This window comes from Orcinus orca, chromosome 11 (assembly GCF_937001465.1).
Source record: "Orcinus orca chromosome 11, mOrcOrc1.1, whole genome shotgun sequence".
In the NCBI taxonomy this organism is placed as follows: domain Eukaryota; kingdom Metazoa; phylum Chordata; class Mammalia; order Artiodactyla; family Delphinidae; genus Orcinus; species Orcinus orca.
This window is the reverse complement of record NC_064569.1, coordinates 88,152,628-88,175,506: the sequence shown is the minus strand read 5'-3', so window position 1 is coordinate 88,175,506 and position 22,879 is coordinate 88,152,628. Positions and strand designations below refer to the sequence as shown.

At 47.8% G+C, this 22,879-nt stretch overlaps 1 protein-coding gene across 3 annotated transcripts in view; it reads right to left on the bottom strand.

The window, feature by feature from the left end:
* Positions 1 to 22,879, bottom strand: part of ABTB3 (ankyrin repeat and BTB domain containing 3) — a 307,439-nt gene that overhangs the window by 63,905 nt on the left and 220,655 nt on the right. For 2 of the 3 annotated variants that reach the window (XM_004269409.3, XM_033427550.2), the window contains exon 4: positions 8,075 to 8,227. In XM_004269409.3, the coding sequence (XP_004269457.1) occupies positions 8,075 to 8,227 (153 nt within the window). Of the gene's footprint in view, positions 1 to 8,074; positions 8,228 to 8,323; positions 9,081 to 22,879 lie in introns of those variants that run through there. The other variant, XM_004269410.3, reaches the window with a different exon arrangement.

The window sequence follows — 22,879 nt, the reverse complement described above, 5'->3', positions numbered from 1 at the left end:
CTGCAGGGCCTGCATTCCTAGCCACTCTGCTCTGTTTCTCCTCTAATTAGATGATAACACAAGCACCTAATTCCCTGCAACCTTCCTCCAATGGACGAGCCTGACACAGACTCTCATTTCCATGGACAACCAAGTGGGCGGCATCTGGCGCTCAACATTTTCAAAACTGACCCCACTATTACTTCTCTGACATCATCCTTGTCCTGTATTTGTTAAAAGCATCCCTAGCTACACACTCCCCTCAGAGTCAATTTTTTTTTTTTTTGCGGTACGCGGGCCTCTCACTGTTGTGGCCTCTCCCGTTGCGGAGCACAGGCTCCAGACGCGCAGGCTCAGCGGCCATGGCTCACGGGCCCAGCCGCTCCGCGGCATGTGGGATCTTTCCGGACCGGGGCACGAACCCGCGTCCCCGCATCGGCAGGCGGACTCTCAACCACTGCGCCACCAGGGAAGCCCTGGTGTCAATTTTTAACATAAAAGTTTGGTGAGGGGAAGAGGTATCACATGTACATGCTACGAAGTCCAACAGTCAAGTAAGTTTCCCTCCCATCTCTGTACTCCTGTGTAATGGGTTGAATTACGTACTCCCCCAAAGATATGTTGAAGTCCTAACCACCCTGCCCTGCATCTGTGACGTGAATGTGACTTTATTTGGAAACAGAGTCTTTGCAGATGCCGTCAAACTAGATGAGGTCATCAGGGTGGCCCCTCATCCAGCATGACTGGTGACCTTTACAGGAGGATGGAAATTTGGACAGAGACACAGAGAGAAGACAGCCCTGTGAAGAAGGAGGCAAGGGTCGGAGTGATGCTGTCACAAGCTAAGGACCACGGGGGCTACCAGAAGCTGGAAGGGAAAGGAAGCATCCGCCTCCAGACCCTTCGGAGGGAGCACGGTCCTGCCGACACCTTGTTTTGGACTCTAGCCTTCAGAACGGTGAGACAATAATGACTGCTTGAAGCCACCCAGTCTGTGGTACTTTGTTACAGCAGCCATAGGAAACCGATATAGCCAGATTTCTAATTCCCCTCCTCGGTATGACTCTGGTCATTGGTTTCATACCTACCCTCTCGGACGCAGTCTGAGCACGGAGAGCAAATACTCATGTATATATTTCACACAGGGTGACATGTCATACACTATTCTTTATGACCGTTTTCACTTGATAACACACCAGGACTAATCTTTTAAATTGTGGTAAAGTATATATAACATAAAAATTGACCGTTTTAACATCTTAAGTGTACAGTTCTGTGGCATTAAGTACATTCACATTGTTGCACAGTCATCACCACCATCCATCTGCAGAACTTCTCATCTTCCCAAACCGGAACTCGGTACCCATGAAACACTAACTCCCCAGGCCCCTCTCCCCCCTGCCCACCAGGGCCACCTCTAACACTGCTCCGTCCCTCCCCCACCGACATGTGCCCCCAAGTCCTGCTGCTTCTACCTTCTCTGTTTCTCTAGCATCTCTCCATCCCCTCTGATTCTGCATCACTCTGGCTGTCAGCATCTCTCACCTGGATCTCTGCAAGAACTTCTTGACTCGAGGCCCCGGCCCACCTCAGCCCATCTTCCCTGTCACCACCAGCCCCCCTTTCTAAAATACAACTCTGATGTCAGTCCCATACTTAATCATCTGTGATGGCTCCTACCTCCCGCAGAACATAGTCAAAAGTCTTCGGCGTGGCATACAAGGCCCTCCCTGGGCGGAATTCAGCCCGGCTTTCTGCGCTGTAGCCAATGCCTGGTCCAGGGCCTGGCCCACAGGAGGTGCTCAGAGCAGTGTTGGTTGAACCCTGTGTTCTCAGTTTGAATTCCTTGTTTCCTCCAACACACATTCTCACCTTGCCCTTTACATACATGGTTCCCTCTGTGTGGACTTATTTTTTCTAATGCCGTTTCTCCATTCCTCTCCTAGCTTCAACTTCTCTACCTGATAAATCTGTTTGTTCTTCAGTATTCAGATTAAACGGTACCTCTTGCATTTCGAGCTCTCCCAGACCTAGATCTTTACTGCCTTCTATTAGAGCGTTTACCAGATTTTTCTGTAATTCCTTCGACCTCTGTGCCCACCCACCTCCAGTCTAGCTCACAATAGGCCAGGTGCACAGTGGGTGCTTGGCCTGTGTCTGCTGAGTGCAGGGTGGCCTCGCCAGCTCGGCTCCTGGAGCTGTGCTGTGGCCTGTCCCTGACACTGTTAGGGAGGACAGCTGAGCCCAAGAGCAGCCCTCCTGGGGTCAGGGAGAGGGCAGCTTCCTGGCTCGCAGGAGGCGCTAGTGCACTGACATCAGTGCAGGGGTAGCAGTGGTTCCAACGGGGTCACGCGGGGGCTGGCAGCACAGGCTTAATGCCCGCTGGAGGTGAAGGAGCTGGCATCGCGAGGCTGCACTTCAAGCCGGAGAGGCTGGGGAGCAGCAAGGACAAGGGCTCTCCAGGGGAGAGGAGAGCGTGGGTCCGGCTCTGAGAGGCTGGGGAGCCTTCCAGGGCCCCACAGAGCCGCGTGCAGGGCCCAGGTGCTCGGCCTCTGCAGGTGACCTTTTGAGGGAGAGAACAGGGAGGCCCAGGTCTGAATTCAGGGGTCGATGTGGACTTGACCAAGGGAAATGGCTGGCGTGGGTGCGGCTCCAGATCTCCCCCCACCCCCTAGCCCCCAGTTTTCTCCATAAGCCACTGGCCAGGATACCAAGTATTCCTTTACAGCAGGCCTGTGACACTGTCCCTTCCTCTCCGAGGTCCCAAGGTGCCCTGTTCTTTTCTCCTCAACTCCTCTCTATCCCAGACTCTGTTTCACTTTCTTTGTAGTACTCAGACTCTGTGAGATTATTTTGCTAATCCGTTGGCTACTGTCTATTACTGGTGTCTCCCCAGCAGCAAGTAAGTCCCAGGGACTCCGTCTCCTCTGAGCCCAGAATAAGACCTGGCTCCATACAGATGGGGCAAGGAATGGGTGGAAAGCATCTTTCCTTCTGGCACCAAGGGCTGGAATTCCCCTCGTCTGGGTGATCCTCTTCTTAAAGGGCCACGGGTGCTTACAGGAACGGGGACCAGTGGCTCCAGCAGCGCCAGGCCTGCTTCCTATGTGATGGGCAGCAGCTGGGTTTTCCCTGACTTGGTGTCCCTGGGTCCCACACAGGTTCTGGTGGGCCATCAGCACCCAATACATTTTCGGCCCATGTTTGGCAAATGAACCCGAACTTCCAGCTGTCCTTATAGGGCTGTCTCAGAGGCACCAGAATTTCACTTCAGGTGCTGCTGTGGCATAAACTTCGCCTTAGAACCTACCTTGACCCAAACCAGACAAATAACAAAACTTATTAACCTCAAGAGGTGCCAAGGAGACCTGGGAAGGGTTAAAAGGGGCAGACCAAGCGGTGGTGCAATTTTTAAAATTCATATGTGACCTCTTACTGAGGTTCCCCACCCCACGAAGCAGCTGTCACCCCCGTCTTTACAGGGGATGAACCTGGCCCTGTGAGATGGGCAAGGTGACCTACCAGAGGCGACCCGTTAGAAAGCAACAGACCCAGGTGAGAGCATCTAGTGTGGGGTTTGGGCTTAGGTGCTCAAAAACAATGTACCAGAAGAGCAAAGGAAAGAACATAATGACCCAGGTCTCCGTCCTGATACTCTTAGCATCCTATCACCCCAAACACCCATTCTGGACTGCTCAGAATCTGGTTTGAATCTAAGAAACGCTTGCAAAAAGATGAACCATTTCCTGGAGTGAGCTCATCGTTCTAACAACCCCCAGTTCTTGTTGGTAGGTGTCGTTTATCAGCTCAGATAGGATTTGAGAACACCCCTTACTATCGTTATTTTAACACAGCCTCACTCTGGAGCAGAAAAACTGCCCCTTAAAAATATGGGGAAAACAACAGTATTCACTCTTTGTATTTCTGAAATGTTTCAAAACCCGTTATTAATAAGAAAATGTACAAAGCCTAATAAGAAAATGTACAAACTGCTCCAGGATGTATTATTTGTTCTTTCCTTTATTCTCACTTCCCTCCTCCCCCACTTCCCGAAGGACATGAAAAAGAAAAGAAAGGGCCCAAATTCCCAGGTTTCAATGATCTGATACTTTAATTAAGGAAGAATAAATGGGTCACCTCTGTCAGCTTACAATCTGCAGCTGCATTAAATGATGTTCCTTTGGTATAAACCCAACAGCCATGGTGAGGCTTTACTGTAGCAGAATAAAGACAAAAGCAGAGCTCCCACAGGACTGACCAAGGTCACTGTGAAAACCAGTGTAGCACTAGCGTCAGACCTGGAATTCCTTGACTCTGCTTGCTCTGTCCCGGCTGGTGTCCAGGCTGCCTCCCCACGAGGAAGCCTCAGCCAGCTGGTAGGTAATTACATGTGCTAACAGTCACTGACACTCCAGCTGCCAACACCACGTCCCAAGTTCCCGCATCTGTTAGAACACCAAACTACCCACACTTTTCTAAGGCTGATTACGTAGAGAGGTATGTTTGGCTCCAAATGAGTCAGAACTAGGAGCCTGCCTGGCAACTTTGAAGATGAATGTCTGGGAGGGTAGAAAGACAAGTCCACTTGCCAAGTCCTCCATCCTACACCTCATCTGCCTCACAGTAGCTGTGTGACCTTGGACAAGTCCCATAACCGCAACTAGCCTCAGTGCTTCTATCTGTAAAATGGGATAATAAAGTCTGCCTTGCGGAATTGTCGGGGATGGCACACCATGAAGACTGTTAGTGCAAGGTGGGCGTCCAATACCTATTTGTTGGCTATTTGAATGAACAAAACTTCTTTGATCCCATCCCCTGAAAACTGGAGACAGTAATTCCTACTTCACGTCACACTAAATGTGATTGGGAGATATATGTATAGATGTATCTGTATGTTGACCAGACTGAAAAATAGGTACTCTTAAAAACAAAAACAAAAACAAAAACAAACCGGCTCATTGTATCATGTACTGAATTTGGTCTAGTTAATGGAACTTGTCTTACACTTACGATTTAGGAAAATTTATAATGAAACACTATATTTTAGTTTTCTCTTGGAATATGATTTCCAAATGATGAAAATTTGGCTGGAACAATCAATTCGTATAGTTTGTACACACAAATCATCATCCTGCAGACAAAAGAGTCAAGAATTGTGAGGTAAATCACTAAAAATAGCCTAGAGACTCAAGTGGAACTGACTTCCTTTGTTTCGCTGCTCTAACTGTGTGCATCTTGGCCTGCCAGGTGATCACAATCACATCCCGAATGGCAGGGCTGATGCCTCAAACTGGACAGACATTGAAATGGAAATCCTTGGTGTGACTGTCAAACGGCACATATCTGGTCACTAGACCATGTAGCAAAAGCTCTGTGTTGGGGAAAGAGCATAGAGATGACAGCAGCCCTTGGAGCTCCTGTTCAGTCTATGGAATTAGCATATGAAATAGAAGCGTCTGGAAGAAGGTTATCAGCATCCACCAAGAGGGCTGACTCTAGGTCTAGGGTGAGGACCAGAAAAGTTGGTTATATCTCTGGGCGTCTGGGTTTGATATTCGGCTCCTAACTCTGTCACTTAGTACCTGTGTGACGTTGGAAGAGTTACCTAATCTTGTTGGCCTTGATTTCTTCCTCTGTAAAATGGGGAAGCACTACCTTCCCAGATAGCAAGAGTATTTGTTTTGAGGCTCACATGAGAAAGTGTTAAGATAAAGCAATACCGGGACTTCCCTGGTGGCGCAGTGGTTAAGAATCCCCCTGCCAGTGTAGGGGACATGGGTTCGATCTCTGGTCAGGGAAGATCCCACATGCCGCAGAGCAACTAAGTCCGTGCACCACAACTACTGAGCCCACGTGCCACAACTACTAAAGCCCACGTGCCTAGAACCTGTGCTCTGCAACAGGAGAAGCCACCGCAATGAGAAGCCTGCGCACCACAACAAAGAGTAGCCCCCGCTCACCGCAACTAGAGAAATCCCGCGCAGCAACGAAGACCCAACATAGCCATAAATGAATAAATAAATAAATAAATAAATAAATAAATTTATTTAAAAAGAAAAGATAAAGCAATACCTAGGTATGAGCCTGCATTATTACTGCAGGGATAGTAGAGGTTTAGGGTAATGTTCACTTCCTTTTAGGCATTGTCTGTGTGGGTCCTTCATGTTCATGACCCTGCTTTGTGCTTGCACCAATCTCCGAGGGAGCTGCTATTATTATGTTCATGTATGGGTGGGGAAAAAGGTCCAGAGAGGTTAACGAGCTTGCCCAAGGTTGCACAGCTAATTAGCCATGGTGGTGAGATTTGGAACCAGGCAACAGGACTCTGGAGCCCAGACTCCTAACCTTTAGGCTGTGGGGTTTCCTGAGAGTGTGACAAACAAGAAGTGCTTTGTCGGCAAGAGTTAAGGAAGCATCTTACTTTCCCTGCCACCCAGCAGTTTCAGGTTTGCTGCAAGGAAGAGAGCTGGAGTCTGAAGGTCATCCCAGGTCGGAGCTGGGGACAGTGAGCACGGGCAGTGGGAGTGAGCCTGCAGGTAGCGTAGCCATGCCCACGAAACAGGAGGCAGGAGAGTCTGGTGGGCAGAGGATGGGCTTTGGAATACGAGCTACAAGGATCGCATCCCTGATATCTCCACCTATAAGCTGTCCCAACAACGGCTTCCCAATCTGTTAAAATGGGAAGCTTATACTAACCTCAGGAGGCTGCTTCAGGGCTCAAAGGAGACAAGTAACGAATGCAAATCTCTCGTTGCAATTAATAACAGGCACATAGTAGGTGCTCAATAAGTGGCTGCTCCCTTGTCTCTCTCCCTGAGACCTCTTGTTATTCTAGGTGACAAGATGTAAGGGATGGTGGCACAGACAGATTCTGTCTAGACAGAAACCTGAAGAAAGTACAACTCAGTGGTTAGAACTATGGGGGCCTGGGGGTCTGGGCTGCCTGAATTCATATCCTGGCTCCACCACTTACAAGTCCTGTGACCTTGGGCATGTAACTTAACCTATCTGTGCCTCACTTTCCTTATCTGTAAAGTGGGCATAATAATAATGCCCGCTTCATACATGTTGGAGAATATTCGATATTAATTAATCTGTGTAAAGCATTTAGAACAGTGCTCAGCTTATGGTAAGCATTCAGTAAATGCTTGCTGACGTCCATCAGGCCCCTGCATGTTCCTGGGCATCTCTGGGCCTTCAATGGGCTATACTTCATACTGCAAACCCTCTCTTTCCTTGAAGACCTCCAATCATATCCTGGAAGGGTGGACATCTCTGCAGCCTGGCCACATCACAGGCTAGATGAACTTTAGAGGAAGGACAGTGTCTCATCTGGTGGGCAATGGGGATTTGAAAATGGTGACAGTGATCACCTGGACAACAGTGCAGGGAGTCAAGAAAGTACACCACATATGCACACACACCTATGTCTGTGTGTCTGTATTTTCTGCGTTTAGAACCAGGTTTTGACTCAACTGAGCGAGTTGTTTCCTTTCTTTCACTTTGGATAAATGTGAGCCCCCCTGCATGGGGTCTCTGAGCAGCCCGTGAATAATTCCCACCCTGATGCAGGAGAGACCTGGATGCAGGCGTGAGAGATGGTGGGAGAGTCGCTCCATCCCCGTGCAAGTGAAAAAGCACAGGCGGGCTCTGACCCAGCCAGAAATTCTACTCTGCAAGGTTTTGCTAGAAAACTACAGGAAGACAATAATTTACTTCTAATGGAGAGAAGGAGAGAGGGAAGGAGAGGGAGGAAGAAGGAGAATAGAAAAGAAAGAATATGAATCGAATCAAGGCACACCGATATCCTGCAATCGAAGAATCAGGAGCCTTCCCACAGAGCCTTGCTCCTGTCCTCCTCCATCCCTGCAACTCGAGGAACCTGGTCATTGTTAAGCCGGCGTCTGTCCTTTAAACCAGCGAAGCCTCGATCTCAGCGACGGCAAGGCTGCCGGCGCATACCGCCCCAGGCGCAACCAGCCCCGAGCCCCACGGGCTGCGGCCGCTCTCCCTGCACCCGGACGCGGGCTGGGTGTGCGGGGAAGGGCGCCCTCCCTGCGCCCCGCCGCCCCCGATCTCCCGCCCGCCGCCCTACCTGAGCTGGCGCGGCTCGCAGTCCACGCCGGGCAGCAGCAGCCGGGCGGCCTGGCGGACGTCGTCGCTGTCCATGGAGAAGCTGCGGCGGTGGCCGGCGTGCGCCACGGCCACCCGGATCCACTCCATCAGTGGCGGCAGCACGAGGAAGGGCCTGCGGCGGGGGAGGGAACGAGACGCGTTAGGGGGGCCGCGGCGGGAGCTGCCGGCTCAGACCCACCCCCACCGCTCATCGCCGACCCCCCCCCACTTCCCTATCCCCACCCCCTTTTCCCTGGTGACCCTGTCTCTCAATTCAAAGTGGGAGGACCTTTGGAGACATCCGGACCGCACTGGTGACCTCGGGGCAGGCTCTCCTGAGTCTTTGGGCCTCAGTTTCCTCATCTGCAAAACGGGGATAATGTGACTGAAAGGCCACGATGTGACTCTTCTGTGAGTGTAATCTTCCTCGGCGGTCATGTGAACATGAAGGAGATGACTCACTTAAAGCACCATGCACAGAGTCGGGTGCTCAGTATAAAATCCAATCAACTCCTGGGGTTTTTAGGACTTGGGGCTCCCCGTGGTGAGGTCAATCGTAAATCGTCCTCCAACTCTCTCTTCCCACCCCTAGCTGCTCCCTGTCATCATTCTGGAGCTCTCCCAGGCCTCAGCTCTGCCCAAGCACCAAGCCGCCAGCAGGCTTTAGCGTCTGGAAACAGAGGAGCCTTCCCGGAGAGACCGGGCAGCCCAGAACTACCAGCAAAGTGCGGGGGAGGAAGGGGCGGCACTTTGGGGCCTCGGCCACACCGCTGAAGCTTTGGGAAGTCTCCTGCTCCTACGGGCTCAAGGGATCACAGCAGTGGTGCAACTCGCCGCCAGAATTCACGAGATAATGCTTAAGGCTGAACTATAACTTTCGAAGTGTAATACATTTGTGCCATCTTCTTATTTTTTCCGGTGATTATCATAAACTCCATCCTCACATTAGGATTGAGGGCAGGGGAGCTTTTGGAAAATACTGATACCTGAGTCCTATCCCAGGAATTCTGATTTAATTTATCTAGGATTGGGCTGGACATTGGTAGTGTTTAAAAACATCCCCCAGGTGACCTTAACGCACATCAGAATTCTCCGGAGGGCTTGTTAAAATGCAGATTGCTGGGCTCCACCCCCAGAGGGTCTGATTCAGTAGATCAGGGGAGGTGGCCAAGAATCTGCCCTTCTAATGAGTTCTGGGGCCATGCTGATGCTGCCAGGCTGGAGGGGCAAACTCGAAGAACTTCTGCTCTAAGGTATGGTATAGGGCCTGAGAATCACCTGATTTTGAGTGTGTGTGTGTGAGTGAGTGTGTGTGTGTGTGTGTGAGTGTGTGTGTGTGTGTGTGGTGGGGGATGCAGATTCCCTGGCCTTATCTCCAGTGATGCTGATTGCATAGGGTCCACGAATATAATTTTAATAAGCAGCCCATATGATATTGATTTAGGTAGACCAAGGGCCACACTTTGAGAAACGCATGGTGTAGATCAGACAGGTGTCCTACCATTCAACATGGTTATGACCAGGGTGAGGCACATGGGGCGCCTGGGTGCAAAATTTAAGAGAGTCAGATCAAGTAAATATGTTCTAGCAGCCCTCTTGCCTCACCCTAGCCCCGGTGGTGCTATTCAGTCCAGCATGGCTGCCACGGGAGGGAGAAAAGGTTGGTAAATAAAGGGTTTATTTACCCAAGGCAGCACCCCCCTCACAGTATGTAGATGTCACGAGCTTCCCCCCCAGTTTTGGTGGCAGGTTCCAGTTTTCTTAGAAAGCAACCTATTTATCCAATGTTAAGATCAAACAGCTTTTACATTCATCTCAGTTAATCCCATTCTTGATCTCATCTAAATGCTTAGGACCAACCTACAAGCTCGTTATCCATTTTCTAGATCAGGAGAATGAAGTTTATTGAGGTTAAGTAACATGCCCTGGATCACAAGGTTAGCAACTATGAGAGCTGGGAGCCAGACCCAAGACATTTGACTACATAGCCTATGTGCTATAACCCCATGTGGTTCCCATCCACGTTCTCTTGTCCAACTTCCTTCCCAGCACCAGGGGAAGCCGATCTCGTCTTGGACCTTTGATGGCATGCCATTTTCATTCCTGCTCATGCAGCTCAATCCCGTCTGTAAGGCCTCCAGCCCTTTAAAAAGCCACACCCCACTTAACCTTCAAACCACAGTTCCAATCCCACCTCTCCCTAAACATTTCTCCTGAGGACTCCTCCCAGCATGGACCCCTCCCATGGTAGCCCTCACCCCAGTGGCCTTACCCATCAGCCTTGCAGATTCCGCATTACAATGTAAGCTCCATGGGGCAGGGACCTGGAACTGCTGGGTTCACCGATCCAGCCCCATCCCTACTCCCAGGGCAAAGCCTGGCAGGCTGTGAGCACTTAATAAATAATGTGTTCATGAAATGGACTAAGATTTATCAATTCCTTACTGGGTGAAACAGATAAAATCAAGCTTCTGGACCCATGGACCTGTGGGGCAGGCTCCCCGGGAATTTCTGCCCAGATCAGCCTGCTGCTTAGGCTGTCGCCCTCATTCTCTCAGTCTCTCCATCACCTAAACCTAATCAGGAGCTCAATAAACACACTGACTTGAAATTGAATTGGATTCTACGGTCTCAGGTGAGCAGGACTTATTTTGGTCACCATGTCTCCATCGCTGCTAAAACCAGCCCCGGGTACTCAGAGAATGCCCCTCTGGGTTGTATTTTCAGAGGCAGCACCCCCAAGCCCTGGTCTGCCTTTCCTTTGCTCAGGGCCCCCCAAAGCATAGCCCACAGCTCCCAGTCCCTGGGGGCGCTGCGTCTCTAGCACAGACTGCCCTTCAGCGGTTGCCTTTCATGTTAGATGCTGAGGCCCAGGGCACACAGCCAACTTCTGATGAATACCAAAGAGGAGAAAAAGAGGCTCTAGTGCCTTCAAAATAACACCTTTACCAAGACAGCCGGCGAGCACCAGAGTAAGAAACCTTGAATCCCAGGATTCCGGCCTCTTCTGGAATTTTCTATGTACCTATTTTTCCCTTTCATCATTGCCTTCTTTTTGCCACTCTGACCTCAATAGTTCATAAGCTCATGAATTCTTTGCCAGCAACTCATCTAAAAATCTTCTTATCTTGGCTACTCAGAAGGAAAGAAAAACAGTATTATTTGTGATGTTTCTTTTGGAGGAGTTGGAGATGGGAAAGAATGCTAGGGTCTTGAGTTAAGGAGAGGGTGGAGAATACTGTATTCTCCTGATATATTTTTTAAGACAACAATGTTCCACTGGCTGCGGACTTTGTTCTGAAGTTGTCTGTAGTAACTAAAACCTAGAGGAAGCCCAAGAAGCTCACGGCTTAGTGAAGTAGATTCAACCTCAGAATCTTGCAGGGTCAAGCGTTGGGGGAGGTTAGGAAGGGGGTGTGTGTGTGTGAAAATTGCCAAGGCCTCAATTTGACCCCCAGAGTTTTGGTTCAACAGGTCTGGGATGGGGCCTGGGCATCTGTATTCTAAATAAGCTCCTCTGGAAATTTGGGAGCAAGCCAGGTTTAATAACCCCTGAGCAGGTGGCCTGAGGTGAACAGAGGGGAGACACGGTCCATTCAACAGGCCAGTGGCCATTAAAATTGTTGCTATGGTCTTAAAAAACTAAAAATAGAGTTACCGTATGATACAGCAATCCCACTCCTGGGCATATATTTGGAGAAAACTATAATTCGAAAAGATACATGCACCCCAGTGTTCACAGCAGCACTATTTATGATAGTCAAGACATGAAAACAAGCTAAATGTCCGTTGACAGATGAATGGATAAAGAAGATGTGGTACATATGCACAATGGAATACTACTCAGCCATAGAAAGAATGAAATATTGCAATTTGCAGCAACATGGATGGACCTAGAGATTATCATACTGAATGAAATAAGTCAGACAAAGACAAACATCACATGATATCACTTATATGTGAAACCTAAAAAAAGATACAAATGAACTTACTTACAAAACAGAAATAGACTAACAGACATAGCAAACAAACTTATGATTACCAAAGGAGAAAGGGGGGAAGGGATAAATTAGGGGTTTAGGATTAAAATTACACACTACTATATATAAAACAGATAACCAACAAGGTCCTACTGTATAGCACAGGGACCTCTACTCAATATCTTGTAGTAGCCTGTAGTAGGGAGGGAATCTGAAAAAGAATTACTTGGCTGTGAGCCTGGGACTGGCACAACATTGTAAATCAACTATATTTCAATAAAAAATTAAAAAGAAGTAAACCCTAAAAAAAAATTGTCGCTAAGGCTTTTGAAGAGAAGGTTTGTAGGAGTGGGACCAGAGGTTCTAGAAGGGAAAAGAAAGCCTAGATGGGTTTCTTGCAGGGTCAAGAGAACAAGTCAGCTCAGGAAGGTTGTTGGGCCCAGATTCAAGAAGGACATACATGGGTGGGGCCTTTCTAAAATGCTGAAGAGAGAGCTGGTGATGAGGGTGACCACCCAGAGTGGAAAGGGAGTCTTGCGGGAGAGGGGCTGGGCGCTAAAGGGGATGGTGGGGTATGTGGGAGAGCCTGGTTTGTTCAGGATTCTGAGGAACTGAATTCTAGTCCTGAATCTGCCAAGAGCTCACAGCAGGACCCTGGCTCTGGTCTGTCAAGTTCTGGCTCTCAGTGTCTTCATCTGTGAAGTGGGTGGGTTTGGATCTGAGGGTCTATTTCAGGGGTTGGCAAACCTTTCCTGTAAAGGGCCAGGTGGTAAATAGGGTTTATGGGCCATACAATTTCTGTTGCAACTACTCAACTCTGCCATTGCAGTGAGTAAGCAACCACAGACAATACATACATGACAGAGCTGGCTGTGTTCCAAGAAAACTTTATTCACGAAATCACATGGTGGGTCACAGTTGGCCAACCCTGGGTCTGTTTGATTCCTTCCTGCTCTGAAATTCTTTGATTCTATCAAAATAGTCAGCTGCCTGCGGACTTAGGGTGAGTCTAGTGTGCAGATCAGGAAAGATGGGAAGAAGCACATGAAGGTCCTAGTGATGGGCAAAGAAAGCTTTGGAGAGATTAGAAAATAGGACCCTTCCAAAAAGAGGTCATGGTTGGATCTGGGGAATAGTGAGCCACAGGCATACTTAGAGGAAGAACCTTCAAGGATAAAACTCAAACCTGGCCATGGGTGTGTAACTGATAAAATGTCATCTATTAATAGCATTTTTTCATCCAACAATCCTTTAGGGAGCACCCATATTGCAGGTATGCTTCCAGGAGCTGGAGATGGAGTAGAGAACAGGATGCATCCATGTTCTCACAGAGCTAACAGTCTAACAGGGAGACAGATAAGAAACCCATAAACTAACAAGTAATAAAGCAATTACAAACTGTGATCAGTGCCAGGGTGCTGGGATAGAGAATAAACAGGGTTGACATAGGTTGGTGGGAAGGCCTCTCTGAGGAGGTGACAAAACCTTGAATATGTGAAGGAATTGGCCATACGTGAATGTGTGTGTATAAAGATGGATGTTCTAGGTGGCAGTAACAGACTGTGCAAAGGCCCTGAGGCAGAAAAGACCTTTACAGCTCAACCAAGGGCTTTCACACACATCATGTCCTAGTTGGCCCTCCAGGACAGATGGGGCAGCCAGGACATGTGTGAGGAAGGATCACTGTGGTTGGCTGGATAATGGCCCCCAAAGATATCCGGTCAGTTCCCTACGAATACTGATAGCAAAAGAAAGTCTGCAGATGTGGCCCAGCTAAGGATCTTGAGAAGATTAGCCTGGATTATCCAGGTAGGCCCTAAATGCAATCACAAGGGTCCTTATAAGAGAGAAACAGAAGGAGATTCAACACAGGTGATATGGAAGCAAGATGCTCTGCTGCTGGGTTGAAGATGAAAGAAGGGGCCACAAGCCAAGGAATGCAAGGGATGCAGATTTAGAAGCTGGAAAAGATGAGGAAATGGATTCTTCCCTCAGAACCTCCAGAAGAAAACAGCCTTGCTGACATCTTGATTTTGGCCTGGTGAAACTGACTTTGGACTACTGACCTCTAGAACTGTATGAGAATAAATGTGTGTTGTTTTAACCCACCAAGTCTGTGGCCATTTGTCACAGCAGCCACAGGAGACTAAGCCAGGGTATTGACAGGGTCGCTGCAGGTGAGGTTGGAGACATGGGGGTGGAGAATGTGAATCAAGTATTAAAGCTGGGAATGGGGGCATTCACAGGGCTCTGGAATTCATCTCGGATGCCTAAACTGCCTTGTTCCTGAGGTCCAAGCATTACTTGTTGATATGGGCTGAACTGTGTCCACCCCAAATTCATATGTTGAAGCCCTAACCCCCAGAACCTCAGAATGTAACTGTATTAAAATGAGGCCATTAGGGTGGGCCCTAATTCAGTGTGACTGGTGTCCTTATAAGAAGGGAGACTGGGACACAAAAAGAGACACAGAGGGGCAGCCATGTAAAAGATGCAGCAAGAGGGCAGCAGTCTGTAAGCCAAGGAGAGAGGCCTCAGAAAACACCAAACTCGCTGACACTTGGATCTTGGACTTCCAGCCTCCAGCACTGTGAGAAAATAAATTTCTTTTGTACAAGCCGCCTTTTTTATTATGGAAGCCCCAGCAGACTAATATGCCTGTGGCTTGACTTACATTTTGCCCTGCCCTTGAGGTTTTAGTCTGTGGTAGAGGAGCTTCTATTGGAAGCTCACACTCTTTACAGTGTGATGGTTTTCTGTTCATTTCCTAGGGACAACAGTGGCTAAGTTAAAGCCATTTGAAAGCTGTCCCATGAGGAAGTCAGAAGTTTGGGCTTTGGAGACAGGCTGACCAAGAGCTGGATTCCAGCTCCACCTTCAAGCTGTGTGACCCTGAACAAAGGACAGTTGTCCCTTGGTATCCATGGGGAATTGGTTCCAGGACCTCCACAGGTACCAAAATGCTCAAGTCCCTTATATAAAATGGCATGGTACAGTTGGTGCTCTGTATTCGCAGGTTCTGCATCTGCAGAATCAACCAACTGTGGATGTGGACCCCACGGATATGGAGGATGACTGTATTCCGATGGTCATGCCTCACTTCTCTCACCGGGAAAATGGGGATAATAACAGTACCTATGTCAGAGGGTGTGGCTGACACAGTACCTATGTCAGAGGGTGTGTAAGGGCCCCCCAAAATGTCCACATCCTAATCCCCAGAACCTGTCAATGTTATCTGATGAAACAGAGTTTGCACATGTGATTATGTTAAGGATTTTGAGTAGGGAAGACCATCTTGAATTATCCAGGTGGGCCCCAAATGAAATCACAAGCCAAGTTAGAAGAGGGAGGCAAGAAGGTCAAAGGAGGGAGTAGATGTGACAACAGAAGCAAGTTGGACTAATGCAGGAAAGGGGCCAGGAGCCACGGCACACAGGTGGCCTCCAGAAGCTGGAAAAGGCAAGGAAGTAGATTCTCCCCCGGACCCTCCAGAAGGAACCAGCCCTGCCGACACTTTAACTTTAGCCTAGTGAAACTGATTTCATACTTGTGACCCCCCAGACCATAAGATCATCAGTTTGTGTTGTTTTGAGCCTGCACGTTTGTGGCAGATATTTTCTTTTCAATTAAAAATTAAAAAAAATTTTTTTTAAGTCTTTATTGAATTTGTTACCATATTGCTTCTGTTTTATGTTTTGGTTTTTTGGCCGCGAGGCACGTGGGATCTTAGCTCCCCGACCAGGGATTGAACCCGCACCCTCTGCATTAGAAGGTGAAGTCTTAACCGCTGGACCACCAGGGAAGTCCCTGTGGCAGTTTTTTACAGCAGCCATGGGAAACTAACACAGAGGGTTATTGTAAGAACTGGATGGGATGAGGTCCATGTAGCCTGGTGCCTGGTACCAGGAAAGTGCTCATAAGCGGTAGCTGTCATCATCATCATCACCAACGTTGTTTTTAGCATCAGTCAACCTTCTCTCTGCCAGATGGAAGAAAAGGCCTTGCTACACAGAGCAACGCTTGCATCTTCTCTTTTCAAATCAAAGCAAATCTCTGCAGTTGCTATGCCTTTCCTTTATAAATTGTGTGGCTCCGACTTTTCATGTTTGTTATTTGTTAAGTCTTTCTTTGGCTGGAGAGGAATTTAGATATTTGACTGTGGTTTGGGAGGCTCATAATTTCAGAGAAACAGGGAGTGAAGGATGAGCAGCAGCATTGATAGTAGACAATATCCAGTGCTGGTTTCTATAGCAATATTCACTGTAATCTCACTGTAGTTGTGATACCAAAGCTAGGAAGATGATGGCAGAGGTCAGAGGTGGCCATGGCTGGTTACTATAGTGACAGCCCAACTGTGCAAAGTATGGTGGGCTTGCCTGAGGGGTGGTTCCTGCAGACAGCCTGGAGTAGGAGGCGGCAATGGTGTGGGCTAGGTCAGTGCTTCCCGAATATTAATGTGTACAAATAGTCTGGAATCTTTTTAAAATGCAGATTCTGATTCAGTGGGTCTGGGGAAGGGCCCGAGACTCCGCATTTCTATCAAACTCCCTGGCAATGATGCAGCTGCCAATCTATTGACCACATTTAAATAACGAGGCCCTAGGAAGTATTATGACTCAAGCCAGAAACCAGGGACGGTGAATTTGGTTATCATGTTTAAGGGGGAGAAGGTGAGGCAAGGAGGGAGAGAGCTGCAAGAGGAGACAGAGGCCCAGGAAACAACAGAAGGGAAGAAGGAGCTTGTTTGTACCTGGACCTCCTGATTAAACCTGGGGGCTCTGTCGGATTGGCTGAACCTAGGTCACAAGACTGCACCAAGCTGTAGGGGAGGCTGGGAGAACAAGTGTTTGGTGATTTCGGCTTTTATTGAGGGAGGTGGGTTCTGCCTCCCACCAGGATTCTCCTTTAGTTTTCCAGTAATCTTAGGAAACATCATATCCCATTCTTAGGGAGTTTGTTATGAACTAAGCTCCCATCCCATTGTCTGATAGGTGTTTTGTATTCAGCACAGTGTTTAGCATCATCCCGGGAATGTAAATGCTTAAAAAATACACTTTGTGATAGTTGATTTTATGTGTCAACTTGGTTAGGCCACAGCTACCCAGAGATATGGTCAAACATATATTACCCAGATACGTAGTCCGGATGTTGCTGGGTGTTGAAAGTATTTTTTAGATGAGATTAACAATTAAATCAGTGGACTTTGAGTAAAGCAATTTGTCCTCCATAAGGTGGGTAGGGCTCATCCAATCAATTAGAGGCCTGAAGAGAAAAAAAGACTGTTCTCCAAAAAACAGGGAAACTGCCAGCTCACTGCCTTCAGATCTGAGCTGCAACGTTGACTCTTTCCTGGATCATACACACAACCTAGTGGTTCTGTTTCTCTGGAAAACCCTACCTAATACAAACCTGCAACGGGTGCCACGGGAATTAATTATTTGCAGTGATGCAGCCTCCTCTTTCTAAGATGATCCCACCCCCTTCCGCATCATGCACAATTGGCAGGGGCAGGGAGGAAGCTTGGGGGCCGGATCACACCAAGGACCGCTTCCCAGTTTCCCAGGTGTGCAGACACATCCCTTGGGAACTGAGACAAAGGCATCATGGGTAGGGTACGGTCAATGCTTTTAGGGAAGGGTAAGCCATGCTAACCAAAGGACAAGTCCCTTGCTGTGTGGAAGTCCACCCCACCAACGGGTGATTATATAAATCCCCTGAAATGGGACAAGTGCCAAGGGGTACTGGTGAGGAGGTGACTTCCCCTAATAGTGCCAGCAGGTGCATGTGACTGACCACCCAGACTTCTTTGGCTTTCCTGTCACACTTTCTGAAGAAGGTGATTTAGGGGGCTGCGGGGTCCATGAATGGAGCACAGAGGTGCAAGCAGAGCAAAAATGATATACAAATAGTAACAGTGTCCTCGCTGCGGACAAACAGCTGCACATCCCCCAGCCTTCATCTTCCCTCCCACCCTGGAGAGGAAGGTCTCCTCCTCCACACACCCCGCCCCCCCCCCCCCCCCCCCCGCTTCCCTGGGCACTGGCCCCATCACTGCTCTCCCGGCGGTCCCATAACTCAACCTCCACTTCCTCTCTGGACTTTCCCATCAGCATTTAAACACGCAACATGCTCCCGTCTCTCACAATTTGAATAGGAGAGGAGAAAAACTGATGGAGAGTAAGAATTCACAGTCCTCCAGGAATTTCAGTCTAGGTACTCCATCTAGTTTTCAGTCTTCAGCAGGGGGAGCTCAAAGTCACGCGGGGGGGCTTCCCTGGTGGCGCAGTGGTTGAGAGTCCGCCTGCCGATGCAGGGGACATGGGTTCGTGCCCCGGTCCGGGAAGATCCCACACGCCGCGGAGCGGCTGGGCCCGTGAGCCATGGCCGCTAAGCCTGCGTGTCCAGAGCCTGTGCTCCGCAATGGGAGAGGCCACAACAGTGAGAGGCCCGCGTACCGCAAAAAAAAAACCCCAAAAAACAAACAACAACAACAAAATCACCCGGGGAACTGGTTGAAATGCATAGTCCTGAGTTCCTGCCATTTGCTGGGTGTGTTCGTTTCCTGTCGCTGCTGTAACAAACTACCGCAAACCTGGTGGCTTAAAACAACAGACATTTATTCTCACAGAGTGCTGGAGGCCAGAAGTCCAAAATCAAGGTGACCCAGGGCTGTGCTCCCTCCAGAGGATCCAGGGGAGAGCCCATTCCTTGCCTCTTCCAGCTTTTGGTGGTTGCTAGCATTCCTTAGCTTGTGGCTACATTACTCTCATCTCTGCCTCTGTGTTTATATCACTTCTTCCTTTGTCTGTGTGTGTCAAATCTCCCTTTTCTTATAAGGACACTTGTGATTGGATTTAGGGCCTACCCAGATAATGCAGGATAATCTCCCGGTGTCAAGACCCTTCACTGAATTGCATCTGCAAAGACCGGTTTTCTTTATAAAATAACATCTATCGGTTGCAGGGGATTAGGACCTGTTTTCTTTGGGGGTCACTATTCGGTCTACTAACACTGGGCATCTATCTGCATCTAGTCCATTCTCTGCAGGGGTGTCTGGTGACTACCTGAGGCCGAGACTCTCAGGTCTAGAGAATGCCAGCTCTGAGCCGAGGGATGCTCGACAAGCCCGAAGTCCTTCCTCACACATCATGCAGGGCCCAGAGACCAGCCTGCACCTCTCCTCTGTAGGCTGTTGGCTACAGCACAGCCGAGCCTGGCTTAGGGGTGCAGAGGCCTCTGTGGTGGGAACCTGATCTCAAGCGAGTAGAATGATGATGGGGCCTAGAGGGGATATAAATGGCCCTGGGAGGAAAGCCGTGGCTTCAGAAGTGGGGAAGCCATAGGCTCTGTTGGACGCTGCCGCAGAGCCTTCCTCGCAGCCTTGGGTACAAAAGATAAACATCCGGGAGGTGGCAAAGGCTGCACAGCTTCATATCCTAGCAGCAGAGGCTCAAGAAACCTAAAAAGGCAGGGCCTGGCTGCATCAAGGCCGAGAGGCAAAAGCCAGAGATGGGCTCCCGGGGTCATCTGAGCCTGCCCCTGCCTCCAAGAGGATTATTATAAAAGTTTCCAAAAGGCAGCACACGGCCTAACAAAGAAACACACTGCATCTTTGAATCTTATGCTGGTGTGGTGGAACGGACACACAGCCTGAAGACAGAAGGCCCTACATTTGAGCCCAGGCTCCATCATCTGCTGTGGGACCTTGGGCAAGTTACTGAACTTCTCTGTGCCCCAGTTTCCTCCTATGTAAAATGGGAGAAATAGTAAGGCTACCCCACAGGGTTGTTGGGCATATTAAATGAGAGCATCCCTGTAGGGTGCTGAGCACGTAGTAAATGCTCAACAAAGGGAGCTATTATTGAGGGCTCATTACATGCTAGGCATGGTTCTGAGCGGTTTCCTTTCATTGGTTCATTAGATAATGACTAGAACCATAAAGTAAGTACCGTTATGATCTTCATTCTACAGATAATGAAAGGAAGCACAGAGAGGCTATGTAACATGCCTAAGGGCAAGCAGTTATAAGCAGCAGTACTGGGATACATTTGCAGGCAGGTGGACCCAGCCCTGGGGCTAGTAACCATGTCATTTCCAGGCAGAGGCTACAGTGTACCCAGGCTGGGTGTGGCTGGAGCTGAGATGGAGGGGAGATAGTGGTGGAGGAAGGTAGGAGGTAGGACAGGTAGGAGGCAACACTGGAGAGAGACAGCAGAAGAACCACACAGGGCCTTGTAACTCCTGCAATAAAACTGTGAACTCCTAATACTTTAATTTTCCCTGAGAATTGCAGTTGAAAAACACAAAATCAGAAAAACGTTTGAAAAAAACATCAAAAATGGGTTGACAAAAATACCTCTGAGAATGCAAAACAATGGGTTCACCACAACTGTTTGTTTAGAAAGTTAGTGGAGAATTTTTTATACTCTGGCTGAGACTGCTTGGGTCCCTTTATATGTGTCCTCTTCTTCCTTAGTAATAAAACCCCCAATCTTCAGTCCTATAAGCAGGACTACCCAGCTTACATTTTTCAGCCTCCCTTGCAGCCAGGAGACTGGTTCTTACAAAGATATAAGCAGAAGTTTCTTGTGAGACTCTTAGGAAAGTCCCTAAATAGAGGAGGTCCAACTTTCTCTGGTCTTTTTCCATTCTGCTGACAAGAATGTAGACGTAATGGCTGGTGCTCAAGCAGCCAAACTGAACCATGAGGTGGAAACCACATGTGATGACAGCAGAGCAAAAGGATAGTAGAAGGATGATTGGTTAAGTGGCCATACCTGCCCTGGATTCTTAATTCCAGACTTAGTTTATACGAGAAATAAGCTTCTATCTTCTGTAAACACCTGCTATTTGAGTTTTCTGTCACTGATAGCTAAATCTAATTCTAAGTGACACTCATATCAGTTCCCATAACATTTACATTAAATCTCTATTTTTCCTTTATTGTGTCACCATGGATTTGAGTTTCTTTCTGCTTAGCAAAAAAAGACAGAAACATTTCTTTTCAGTAGTTATCTTCTAAAGACTACAAATTTTAACCTTGAGATTGTATTTGTTCCCAGAAACTACATTTATTAAAATATTTGTTACAGTGAATTGTTTGTTCATTTAAAGCTGTAAACTATGTCATAGGAAGTTGATTTTGTTCATCAACCTTGTGAAATTTTACTGACAATGGTTTTGAGCTTGTCAAAATTAACCTAAAAAAATCACAATATAGATACTCTTGGAGACAGAAACATATCTCAAAGTCTTTATGCTTGCAAAAGTTCTCTTGTAAGGAATTAAAATTAAAAAGCTATTTAAAAATAGCTAGCTTATGTTAGCTATTTTTCCTCAACTTTATTGAGATAGCGTTGACATACACCAGAGTGTAAGTGTTAAGTATACAGTGTGATGCTTTGATACACATATTTTATGACTACCACAGTAGGGTTAGTTAACACCTCCATCACCTCACATAATTACCATTTTGTTTTGGTGGTGAGAACATTTAAAATCTACTCTCTTAGCAATTTTCCAGTATATAATACAAGATTGCTAGCTATAGTCACCGAGCTGTACATTAGATCCTGAGAATTTATTGCTCTTATAACTGGAAGTTTGTACCCTTTGACCAACATCTCCCCAATTCCCCCACCCCCAGCCCCTGGCAACCACCATTCTACTCTCTGTTTCTCTGAGTTCAGCTTTTTTAGATTCCACTTATAAGTGAGATCATACAGTATTTGTCTTTCTGATTTATTTCACTTAGCATAATGCTCTCAGGGTCCATCCCCGTTGTCACAAATGGCAGGATTTTCTTTCTTTTTCTCTTGGCTGAATAATATCCCATTAACAGATCAATTAAAACACCATGCAGAATCTCTTCCTTCACACAAAGAAAGAGGAGGTAAAGTGAGGCTGGGCATAGTCTAGAGGTTCCCCTACATGCCCTTGGTGTCTTTGCCACTGGGCTGTGGCTTTGAGAAAATGATATTCTAGTTCTCTTGTAATAAACCCCTTGAACTCACATTCCCCTGCATTTGGCAGTCTGACAGGATGGATTAAATTCATACTCCAGCACTGATCAATCAGAACCCTACTTATCAAAACACAGACTTAAGACAGCTGCTTCCCCGGGCCTCCATGGAATGACTCATGCATCGAGTTAGAAGCATGTTTTGGAGCAGGCTCTGCCGCTAACTAGCCACGTGACTTCTGTGTCTTGAGGCTTTTGGGCCTCCAGTATACTCACAGTAGAGTTAAGAGACCAGAGAACCCTCCCTTCTAGCTTAGAATAATAGTATAATATTTTGAAATAAAGAAAGAAATAACATACTGCCACGAGGAAGTTGGGGGGGAAAAAGGCATGAAGGGAGTTTCCAATAGAACTTTCTGCTATGATGGAAATGTTCTGAATCTGTGCTGTCTAATACAACGGCCACAAGCCACTGTGGCTACTGAACTCCTGAAATGTGGCTGGTGCCACTGAGTAGCTAAATTCTAATTTTATTCAGTTTTCATTAATTTAACTTTAAATAGCCACACGTGGTTAGGGGCCACCTTACTGGATGGTGCAGTTGTAAGGAATGTCCTTCAGGTCACTACAGTTCCAGACAGGAATCCTGGTGGAAGTGGAAAAAGGGCTACAGTAGATATTAGGTAACCTAATTTTTGACTCTGTCTTCTTTCCATTATCATGATCTACATCATCACCGTTGTTATCAGGATTTTATAGCATCTACTCAAGTGCTTACAATGTTTCAGGCTCTGTGCAGAAAGCTTAAATGTGTATTATTTCATTTAATTATAGTAACAACCTT